The 11,644-nt window shown below is 47.7% G+C and overlaps 1 protein-coding gene across 1 annotated transcript in view; it reads right to left on the reverse strand.

Annotated features, from left to right (window-relative positions):
• Positions 1-7,496, reverse strand: part of Marchf4 (membrane associated ring-CH-type finger 4) — a 129,179-nt gene extending 121,683 nt beyond the window's left edge. The window contains exon 1 of the mRNA XM_050123772.1: positions 6,981-7,496. Within this exon, the coding sequence (XP_049979729.1) occupies positions 6,981-7,490 (510 nt within the window). The 5' untranslated portion in view covers positions 7,491-7,496. The remainder of the gene's footprint in view (positions 1-6,980) is intronic.
• Positions 7,497-11,644: the final 4,148 nt, after the last annotated feature.

The raw sequence follows: 11,644 nt of genomic DNA on the forward strand, positions 1-11,644 counted from the left end.
AGAATGTCTAAAGAACAAGTAACAGATATTCTGGAAAACATAATTTATTCAATTTTGTCATGAGGTTAGCTCCCCTGTGTACATCCATTTTTGCTTTTCACATCCAAACAAGGAGATATCAAATATGCACTGGATATAATATATATGTATATATGCACATCCTGCCTTGCATACAATTCATCTCGTGTAGGGGAGGGGACGCTGTGCAGCTTGGGCCACACAATGTTCACTTGCCAGCTTCTTTACATTCAGGCTTTCTCTCCATCAAACAAGAAGTGCTCGTTCATTCCCTCAGCCCTTCTAGAATGCCCCCTTCCTTCAGCTTCCTTCCCTGTCCTACACTCATAGGATACAACTGGGCTTCTCCAACCACGTTCTCAGCTCTTCCCCGTGTCTACCTTCTCTCAGAATTCGTATTTCTCAACTTCCTGCCCTTCCAGCTGTATTAAGTAACTCTCTAGACGAATGGCTGAGCCTGAAGCCACACCCAATAAGTGAGTCAAAGCTTCCCAAACTGATGCAGACTGGCAAGAGCAAGATCACTCTAGAGAGCAATAGGTGGAGCCGTGGTTCTCAACCTGTGGGTCATGACCCTTTGGGGGGTGGCAAGCAATTCTTTCACATAGCAGACGTTTACATAACGATTCACAATGGTGGCAGAGTTACAGTTATGAAGCAGCCACAAAAATAATCTTAGGTTTGGGGATCACTACAACATGAAGAACTGTATCAAAGGGTCGCAGCATTAGGAGGGTTGAGAACCACTGGTGAAAGGATCAACAGATAATTGATTGTACAGCTGTCAAGACGGTGTCTTCCCCCAACCCATCCCTCTCTCTCCCTCTATCTATCTCTTGCTCACTTTCTCTTGCTCTCTTTCTCTGTGTGTGTGTGTGTGTGTGTGTGTGTGTGTGTGTGTGTGTGTGTGTGTGTGTGAAAAAGATAGAGAAAGACGGAGATAGAGAGAAAGAGACATATTCTGGTATTTTCATAAGCATGGTCTGTGCATGTCAATAATACCCAAATCGGCAAAATATCTAGTACCTGGCTGTGAGGTTTGAGCATCTTTATATCAGTGCCCAGCAGACATTAGAGCATCCATAATGAAGAATTAGCATTAAGATGAAGAAAGGGTCCTTGGAGCTTGCAGTTTTAGTAGGACCCATAGAAGCTGAAGTAGGAACTTTAAGTGGAAGTAGAAACTAAAAGACAGCAATAGAAAAACTGAAGATAGTGGCCACCTGTATTCTTCCATCTGTGGTGGTGTCTTGCCTATCGAACATGAAGAGCTTGCTCCCTACCCTGGTACGTGCATGGTGAAAAGCCATGATTACACCAATCATAGGACTACCAAGAATTTGGGGTTCCTATAAACAATGACAAAGTCCACTTATTTCTCAAGGATACATTTGAATACTCTGCTTACTGAGACAAGATGTCCCAACATTAGATAAGCCTTGCAGGATAGGGTGTCATTTCTTTCTGCTTGGATTTAAGAAATCCCTTTGCCCCCCCCCCCAATGTCTTTGTGAAATGAAACTCTCAAGCCAAGAAAGGATCATCCTCTAGCCCATAAAATTTCTCTCTTAACCTGTCTATGGCATCTTTGCCTAGCGTTGACAGAATGTACTTGATAGTATTAAAGCTCAAACTGACTCCCCTGGAGATCCCTCACCAGCCAAGGCTCTCCCCTTTATGGCCCTTCTTTCATACAACACACTCTCAGCATTGGATAGCAGTGGGCTTTTTTTTTTTTTTTACTTTTTCTCCTAAACATTCTCTCTTTTTTTCCCAATTATCTTGACTATGGATATGTCCACTCGAGCAAACATTTCATCACCTAATTTAGAGCACTGACGTGAGTCCCAGGCTCTGGGCTGAGATCTAATGACCTGGTGAGAAAAAAATCACACAAGTCGCTTTCTCCTGGGATCTTATAGTCCTTTCCTAATGCCTCCCTTGGACCCAGGCAAGTCCTCTGGCTTTAGAAGTTAATAGCTGTTCCCTCCTCAAGCACAGCTGACAACAGAGAAGGAGCCACGTCCCTCTTCTGGAATGTGCTCCAGTTACCTGGTACCCTGGAGTTCTTGCCCAGATAGAGATAAGCCTGCTCCTAGGACCTGGAGGACTTTCTTCAGGTCTATAAACTTCCATCCTAGGCGAGAGGACTATGGGAAGAAACCACTGTTTAGCAAATGGTATGGACAGAACTTAGATGAGAGAATCAGAGTGGTCTGTGGATATCTCCATCGGCCAATGCAGAATTCAGACAAATCTCAAATTTATAAATTCAAACTCATTCTCCTACTTACTTTGAATCCACAGTAGTCAGATTGAGAGGAGAGAGCTGTATTTAACAGTCTGTTTAGATGGCTTTATTACTTGTAAATATTCTAGCCTACAGTGTGAGAGCATCTTTGTTTAAGATTCATAGGCTTTAGGTATGGGTTTGTTCATTGCGCAAAGAGGTATTAATGAAGCAAGTACACAAGGAAATACAAACTCAAACCGCAGTTCCTAGAAGAGCCAATGCATCATCTGGGCCTAAACTGCTCTTCTGGATCTTCATTCCCAGAGTTCTCTGTGCATCTAGCAGGTTCCTCTGAACCTTGTAAAACCTTTATTCTATGGTTCAATAACCCACCACACTAAAACCTTCCTTGTTATTCTCTCTTTCTGTGAACAAAGTTCTCAGGAAGCTAGCCCCGGAGGAACAAGAAAGACACTTGAGTCTGCTGAATTTCTCTAGACGGGTTTCCTACTTTTCATTAAATCCAAAGAGTGTGCCTACTCCCGACCTTGCTCTAGACTGCATCCTTAGCCCTGAACCCCACCTCCATGCATTCCACAGCCTCCCAGCCTGGCAGGTGGTGTCGTCTCTTTGTGAAGCCACACTTTTCTGACATCTTTTCTGTTGCTTTCTACCTAGCCTCAATCTTTCAGCCGGAATCCGTTTCCTCTCACTTGGTCTTCAACGGCAACAGAGAAGCCTTCCTGACTAATTGGGGGAAAGTAGCAGATCCCCCACCACCATCCTCCATGCCTCTCTTTCTGAATAGGTATCCAACCCACTGGCTGTTTTTAAACCTGTCTCTTTCTTGTTCAGATAATAACGAAACTCACTCAGGCTCATCTTCTGTGTGTTCTTGATCTCTGTCGGGCCCTATGATGTCTGGGTTAGATGGTGACATCCTAGAAGACCGGGCCACATCTAACGTGTGTCTCTAGCCCCTGCTCAGCAAAGCAGCAGGCCTAGTTGGCTCTTAATAAAGACTTTGGTGTTGGAAACAGAGGAACAGCACTCTGTGCCTAGAGCATTATACGTGCAAGAGAAGCCATCCACGGCAGCACCAGCCCTCCTGCTAGCCTGTGCACTGGGGCACACCTGAACAAAGCAAGGGGACGCTGTCTCACATTGGAAAGAATAATAACCATAACAGAACACTGCCACAGCTGCTGTTGTAGCATTGACTGACTTGGTGTTCAGAGTCATCCTACAAAGCAGGGACTGTCATTATCGTACAAATGAGGAATCGGAGGCACAGTTAGGCCATATAGCTAGTTCATTACTCCAGTTAGGGCCATCTGACCTCAGGCAGCCTCACCATACCAACCATGGTGCACTGTTCTTCTGGGAGGGTTAGACACTAGCCATGAGTAGAGAGTAAGGGGAGATGCAAAAGGCCCTGCCGCACACTCTCGGGGGTCTATGAACACAGTCTTACATGAACGAATGGCTGAGAGGAGAATGGAATGGCTACTCAGGAACTTTCTAGAATGGAACCAACAGGTTCTCAAAGCATACCCCATCCTTCCTTCTCCTCCCAGAACTCCTCTGCTGTTTTGTAAACATTCTAAGTCGGCTCACATTTGGATTTTTGAGTTTGTTGTTTCATGCAGAGAGAAGGCTTTCCCCAGATCTGTACCCTGCCGGGTCCTCCTCATCATTTAGGTGCCAGCTTGGATGGGGCATTCTTAGGGAGGCTTTCCCTGCTTGCCCTATCGAAGGTGGATGGACTATCTTGTTCCTTCTTCTCATTCATGGTTAACTCATTATTGTGTATGGTCTTGTCTTACTTGTTTTCACTGTGGTTCTCCATCTGCAATCACCTTGTTTACCTACTAGTTCATTTGCCCATTTCTGTGCCCCCCCAAAGGCCAGCTTCAAGACAGCAGAGATCTCATCTGCTTTTGTTCACTTAGGGAGGTTTAGTCCTGGAGCCATGGCACTCTGTGGCTTTTAACCATCAAATAAGCACACACGAGTGAATGGATGCAAAGTCCTTTGTGGAAACCTGCAAATGTGAACCTAACTGAATCTCCCTGGAGCCTTCACTGTGTTACTGTAAGCACTTTGCAGGAGGAGACCAAATCTTTATTTTTGTCAAGCTTTTGGATCCTCGAGTAGTGGTGAATGAAAGTGTGATATATGGAAGGGCAAGTTTTTGGTTCCTTTGTTTGGACACGGGGAAAAAAAACAAGCCATTCAGCTATTCAGGTCACAGATCACTCCCCTCCTAGACCAGGGAGAGACAACTGCTTGACAATGATCTCTGTCTGTCTGTCTGTCTGTCTGTCTGTCTCAACAGAAACTGAAATACAGAAATCTCCACCTGACCCTTATCTGTCTCCACCTCTCCTCTTTTCTCTTTCTCTAGAGTGCCCCAGCTTCTCTCCTTTGTCTTCCTTCCTCATTGAAATTTTATAAATAAAAGTGAGAACTGGGAAACATAACAACTCCCATTTCTCTTGTTACCACTGTAGCACGATCCCAGGCTCCTACAGCAAGTAACCCCCCCCCCAAACACGATAATCATTTCTTTCTTTCTTTCTTTCTTTCTTTCTTTCTTTCTTTCTTTCTTTCTTTCTTTCTTTCTTCAAGACATGGTTTCCCTGTATAGCCTTGGCTGTCCTGGAACTCGCTCAATAGACTAGGCTGGTCTCGAACTCAGAGATCCACCCACTTCTGCCTCTCAAGTGCTGGGATTAAAGGCATGCTCCACCACCACCTGACCCGTGATAATCATTTTTAAGAAGGGCTTGTCTTGGTTCCATCACAGTGAAGACACAGCCCCTCCCACATAATAAGAGAACCCATTCCTCCAGTGATGGTAGCTTTTTTATTCAGCGTTTCATTTATAACACACAGTAAAGATGATGAACAGCAGATGTTCCCAGCCCTTGGTCAGCCCTTGGGTCACAAGAGGGCATTTTAGGGTATTACTAATGATCCTCCTTTGTTTCCAATATAATGCAGTTTTTCCATGATCGAAAAACATGTTAATAATATGTTAATCCCTTACAAGGTATTTTCACACTTCTGGGCTCTCCTACAAAGCAAGAATATGGAAAGCAAGTGCTATCTCATGGAAATTGGAATGGAGGCCTAGAGGCATAAAGTTATTTGAAGAATATTTCACAGCAGGTGAAATATTATCTCAGCACACATTCCAAGACTTGCTGTTTTCTAGAGACAAGAGAGCTCTTGCCAGAAGGCACACTTCCAATAGCCCCTGTGATACGCACGCATGCGCCAGCCCATATGGGGGAGGAAGAAATAGTTTTGGAAGTTAATAAGCAAAATCACTCTATGTTTTGGGAAAGCTGAGGTCCCTGAATGAGACAAATCCTGACCTGAGCGAGGCTCATCTTTGCTATTAACCACAGACCCACACACCTTCCACAGAAGCCCCGTATTGACAATGGAGCAATGTGCTAGAAGAAAGATAGTGAGTGGGCAACCTGGACCTCCTGAGCCACCAGCATTTAGTTTGCTGCTTCAGGTAACCATAGTCATAAATGGAGGAGCCCAACCCTCAGTCTCTCAGAGAGACTTCTTCACTTCCTTTCACAATGCCTAGGCTGTAGCCCCAGGCATCACCAGTGCCTAAGTGCTTTTCCCATTCAGAGTCAAGAGAGGAAAAATGAATGAAAACGTCAGCTAAGCCTGTGTCTGTCTCATAGAGTTAGCAAGAAGGGGGCTATCAGGAACACCAATGTGGCACCCTACTCTACTGACACCTATGCAAGAACACCCAGGATCTCTTTACTTCAAGAGACTGCTGAAGCGGTCACTGAGGTGATCACAGAACCCTGCCCACATCCCTATCAAATGTTGCCGCTCCTCCATCATTAAGGAGACCTGATCTCCAGGTGAGTCTTGTTTTCCTGGGATTCTTCATTATGTGTTTTCACAATTCAGAACTGTTGTGGATTAGCACATCCATCCAGTGTTGTGAACACTAGGCAGCTGGAGTAATGAGAGGGTTGTCTGTGGAAATCTGAATAGATAAGGAAGGGAGACCCTGCCTGACTTGAAAAAAAATCTCTGTCCCATGCCACGAATGGGGAAAGTGTAAGGGAAGGGGAGTAGATCTGGCAAGATTCTTTCCCAATGTCCCTTAAACTCACTCTGGCTTAAAGTATCTGATTCCAACACAGTGAAAATTCGAGATCACCAAAAAGTGTCTTGGCAAACTGAGGTAGCCTCCAAGGAAACAAACAAACAGGGGTTTTTGGACTTCACTCTATGAGACTAGGAAGGGAGAGCATAATCTTGGTACAATTTCAGGAAAGGAAGAAATATGAATGAAGAGGTGACTATGGATTGAGGGGGTTATCAACAAGAAACCAGCTAAAAGTGTTTTTTAGCAACAAACATGAAGGTCCCTCTGAGTCTCTCCACTTCATTGCTTCTGGATCTTCTGTTCTGAGTACTTAGGGAAGTTTGGGGATGGAATTGAAGAGACTTGGTTTGGGGGAGGGTACAAAATCCAAGTGCAACTGAGCTAGTTATCCAACAGCCTCCTTCCGGCACCTATTGGTCAAGCTTCACCAAAACATCACTGAGAAACTCTAAACACTTACTGTCTTTGACACTGGAAACAGCATAATAGTTCCCTAGGGCAAACAGTTAAGTGGCAGTCTTCATGGCCTGGAGAATACCACACACCAAAGCAGGGGAAATGGAAAGGACTCACCTGTTCTGGTCCCTGGAAACAGATGCGGCAGAGGGGAGTCCTCATGCCACTGTCCAGGCTACTTCCTAGAGAGTAGCTGTCCTCAGCTTTCTCCTTACAGAATTCATCGGAGGAAGCACTGCTGAGCAGGGAGGCAGGTGGCCCTGTGGCTGGGCCATCCCAGTCCTCTTCCACGGAAGGAGGCAAAGGTGGTGGAGGTGGCAGAGGAGGGGTCTCCCTTCCCACGGCTTCTCGAGGGCCCCTCCAGCCTGCCCACCCCCCGGCACCCAGAGCCGGCAGGGTGTTGTTGTTGGCCGCCACACCAGGGAGCTGGGGGTCACCGTGCATGGGCAGGGGCGCTGGAGGGGGGCGCCTCAGTAAGAAAACCTTCAGGTCATTGAAGAGCATTCGGCAGCGGCACTTGAGGAGACCCTGGTGGCGCAACATCTGGGGAGCTGGGGTGCACAATCCACAGCAGTAGCGGCCACAGCAGCAGCAGCACCACAGCAGCCCACCCAGGGGCATGAGCATGTGACAGGGAAGCAGAGGACTGGAGAGGGGCAGCTGGAGTCTTTGAAGAGGTGGATAGGGTGGGGCTTGGGGTCCACAGTGTTTCTGTGTTAAAGAAGAACCTCCTTTCTTATTGGCTCTTCTTACAACCCCTCCAAGCAGCAAATAAATTACCTCCTAGACTGACAACTGCGAGCCGATGATTCTGAACGCTCCTAAGAAAAATGCAAAGTAAAAAAAAAGTTTTTCTTGTCCTGGCAGCCCCACCCCAACCTCAGACTTAGCTCTGACTGTCGTCTCCTTTCTGTCTTTGACCCCAGAATAGGGGCAATAGAAGAAGCATCAAGGCTGAGATGTATGACCAATGTCTACTTGTTAAAAGTTCCCAAGGAAAGGATTGCTAGGTTCTTCTTAAATCTCTAGGCTGTGGTGAATCTCCCTTATATAAAAGGGTGGAGAAGATTATAAATCAAATTTGGAGCAGCTAGATCTGGGCTTAGGGAAACCAGCTCGATGAAGAATCCAGGACTGCACGTGAGAGAAAAGATAAGCTTCCTCAGGTAGTAAGAAGCTTTGGGGGAAGGCGGGGGGAGAGGGGAGGATGCAGAGAAGGTTAAGAGAAGTTCTAATTCTCTTGGGCAGAAAACTGGAGCAATTAACCCCCAGTAGCACCAGAGTTGCTTTTAAGAGAGGAACTGGGGAATTGATTGCAGGTGAAATTGGGCAAAGAGCTTGTGCTTTGCCTATGCAGCCAAAAGACTACACAGAAGAGGTGGGGTACAGGGCGGTGGACCAGGAAAGAATGTAGGAAAAAAAGATCCTTAACCCTCCAAAGGCTGCTTGCTTCCAGAGCCTAAGGTCCTGAATAGAGGAGGGGTGTGCTTGGGAGAGCGAAGGTGATGGAGTAGAGAAAAGAGGTAGAGAAGAGGGGCGTGGGGAGGGGACAAGAGAAAGGAATAGTTACATGACCTAAGCCCCCAGCCCACTCCAGCTGCAGTCTGTAAATCCGCGGCCCCTCCCCTTGGTTCCATCAAAGGTCCCTTTGGGCGAGGTTCGAGAGCTGGAAGATAGGCAGGTCCGAGCTGGAAAGTGGCCTCGCTTTCTCCTCCTCGTCCTCTTCTGGGTCGCTGTCGTCGTCCTCCTGCTCTGGGTCTGCACGCGACCGGCGCTGCTGCTGTGGCGGCAGAAGCGACTGCTGGTCGGCGTCCTGGTGTCTCCCGGGCGGGAGCTGCTCCTGCTGGTCCTCTGGCTGCTGCCCGCGGTCCAGCGCGGTCGCAACTCCAGGCTTCATGATCCTCCTCCTCTTCCTTCCCGGGGGGCTGGCCCTGAGCCCCCGCTCCCGGGCAGTGCTGCCATGCAACCAGAGACAAGGCAGGCGTGGGGGGTAGGGGCGGTGGGGAAGTGATGGGGAGAATAAAAAAAAAAATACTAATGGACAATTCAGTTCTCAGATAATCAAGAAAGAGTGCTTCTGGCGGGTGGGGGCAGAGGAGGGCGGCTGCCAGGTCCTATCGGCAGCTCTGCCCCCCGCTCCCCTACCTAAGGCGGCCTCGGCCCGCTCTCTGCTCCCACCCCCACGCCGCCCCTCCCTCCTCCGGCTGCCTCTGGCTGGCTGGGCTCGCTGCTGTTGCTACCTCTCCTCGCAGAGGCACGGACGGACGTAAGGCTTGTTTGCGGTGTAAGCCGAAGGTGGGGAGGGGGAATAGAGACCGTGTGGCCGAGAAGGTCAGGCAGACGGCACTTGGCTCCCGCTTGGTCCTGGAGAATCCCCAGAACCGTATATAAATATATCTCTTAGAAAAGCCGAAAAGGAAGCAAATCAGATTCCAGCCTGCTGCCAGGTGTTGTCTTCCGCCGTTGCTCAGCACCCGCCGCCGCGACTGCTGCCCCCCTGGCTCAGTTCCCAAAGGGGTGGTGCTGGAAGGGAGGTGCCGGGGCAGTAGACTGACGGTCCGAGGACTGGAAACAAGCTTCTTGGAGCGGAGAAGGCACCCAGCTACTTCCACCCGCGCGGCCAGTGAAGCTGCTGCTGCGTTCAGCACCTGGGTGAGTGGACAGCTCCCACCCAGACCCCGCGCGTCACGCTAGTGGGGGCCTGACGCAGATGCCGCTGAGGGATGGAGGAGGGAAAGGAGATGAGAGCGAAAGAGACTGTGAGAGAGCGAGGCAGAGGAGTGAGAACCGTTTGAAGGAAAAGGATGGGGAGGAACCAGGGGAAAGGGAGGTAACGAAGAGAAGGAGGGATTTAGGAGAGGAGGGAGGAGGCAGTGAAGAGTAAAAGAGGCAGAATGGGAACTTGGATGGTGGAGTGATGCCGGCACTCACTCCCACGTCTTCCCCCAGCTGGAAAGGATTCGGGTGGACAGTACTATGTAAGCTCCCTGCTGGCTCCCTGCTCACTGTACCCTCTCAACACTTCCCTCAGCTCCTATACACCCAATACAGTTGCCTCTTAACCAGGATCCATGGTGCTCTTCATTAAAAGCACTTAAAGTGAATGTCACTTTGTAAGCTTTGGAAAAGATAAAGTTTTGTGACTTCCATATCGAAGCTGGTACCTGCTGGGGATTAAATCTGTCATGACTAAAACCTCATGAAAAAGGGGCTTTAAACTTTCAAACAATTTCTTCTTTTAGAATTTAAACTGCAATGGGAAAGGCTCTCTCTCCCTCTCTTCCTTTATCTCTCTATCCCTTCTTCCCTTCCTCCCTCCTATTCTCTGCTGTGTTTTGGTTTCATAATGATCCCATAAGCCTGACACAATGTCTTGAGATGAGGAATATGTTTGTTAGTGACTTATAGCCACCATCACCGCAATCTTCAAGCCATCATGTTCTTTTCAGCTGTGAGTCATAAGAATCCAAAGCAATAATACAGCCTCATGCTAACCTATATCCCTTATTCCCCCCCCCCCATCCAAGTCTTCCACTGGGCCAACAGCAAGGAGAAATTTGAAATTGATTTTAGTTTCCTCTACCTTTTCTTTTCTGACTTGTATTACCCTACCCACCCTTCTGGAGGAATTTCTGATGAGCAGAAGAGTATCCCTAAATGCAAAGAGCCCCCAAAGAGAAGGAAACCAAAAAACGGGCTGCATAAATAATCGGTGTTTACAACTGCAGACCTGGGACATTTATAATTTAGAATTTCTCCCCCCCCCCTCAACACTCACCACTCCTCCAGGGTCACAGACTTAAAGAACACACTCCAGTGAGTCATCTACACAGCTGAGCTAATTACGCTAATGTATTTAGATATTCTGAAGCTATAGACAGAGTAGAAAGTAAGATCGCCACGCCAAAATACCATTGGCATGAAGCTCAGTGAATCAGAAGGAAACTGCCCTTTTGCAGATGTCTCTGAATAATTCATTCCCTTGAGCCCTAGGGAGCAAAGGCCGACATCTAGGTCTTGGTCAACCAACCAAGCGTGGCTGCTTGGCTAAATCATGTCCCAGCAGCTGACATGAATGCTGAGATTCTGCTCAAAGTCAGTATCTGAAAATTATGCCAGGCCTGCAAGACGGCTCGGTGGGTGAAAGTGCCCACCACCAAGCCTGACCAACCTGAGTTTGATTGCTGGGATCCCTGGTGAAAGGGGAGAGGTAACTCCTGCAAGTTCTCCTCTGGCCTCCATGTGCGTACCGTGGCATACACATGCTTCTCTACATGCACACATGCAATAAATAAATAGATGGAATAAAAAAGACTGCCACTGCTTTTAATAACCATCCAATAATGCCTAAATGATTGATCCTTGTAAGGACACTGCGGCAAAATGAACTATTTGGAAGCATCTGTACTCTACACGGCCCCGCGTCAATCTGCCTCTGGCACTGTGCAGGTCACTCTCTGTAAAACTGATCTCATCACATGTTTGTCTTCCTCCATATGGCTTAGAGTTCCCTGTATGGACCAGTACTTGTATTTTCATCAGCAGCATCCAAAGTCCAGCAGGTGATCTGGGAAAGGACTGAACGGGTCAATGGCTTTTTTTTTTCAGTAAAACTATATGTTTGTCCCATCAGTGTGAAATGACTGAGTACCTGTCACATCTAAAATTGAGCTTTAAGGTTTTATACCCATGAAATGCTAATTCCAATTGTGTTGTGTTATAAACTGGGGTAGGGGACAGAAAAGACACATCTCAGAGAGATTTGGAACCTGTATGCAGAC

This window comes from Alexandromys fortis, unplaced genomic scaffold (assembly GCF_014885135.2).
Source record: "Alexandromys fortis isolate MF-2015 unplaced genomic scaffold, M_Fortis_MF-2015_v1.1 scaffold_220, whole genome shotgun sequence".
NCBI lineage: Eukaryota > Metazoa > Chordata > Mammalia > Rodentia > Cricetidae > Alexandromys > Alexandromys fortis.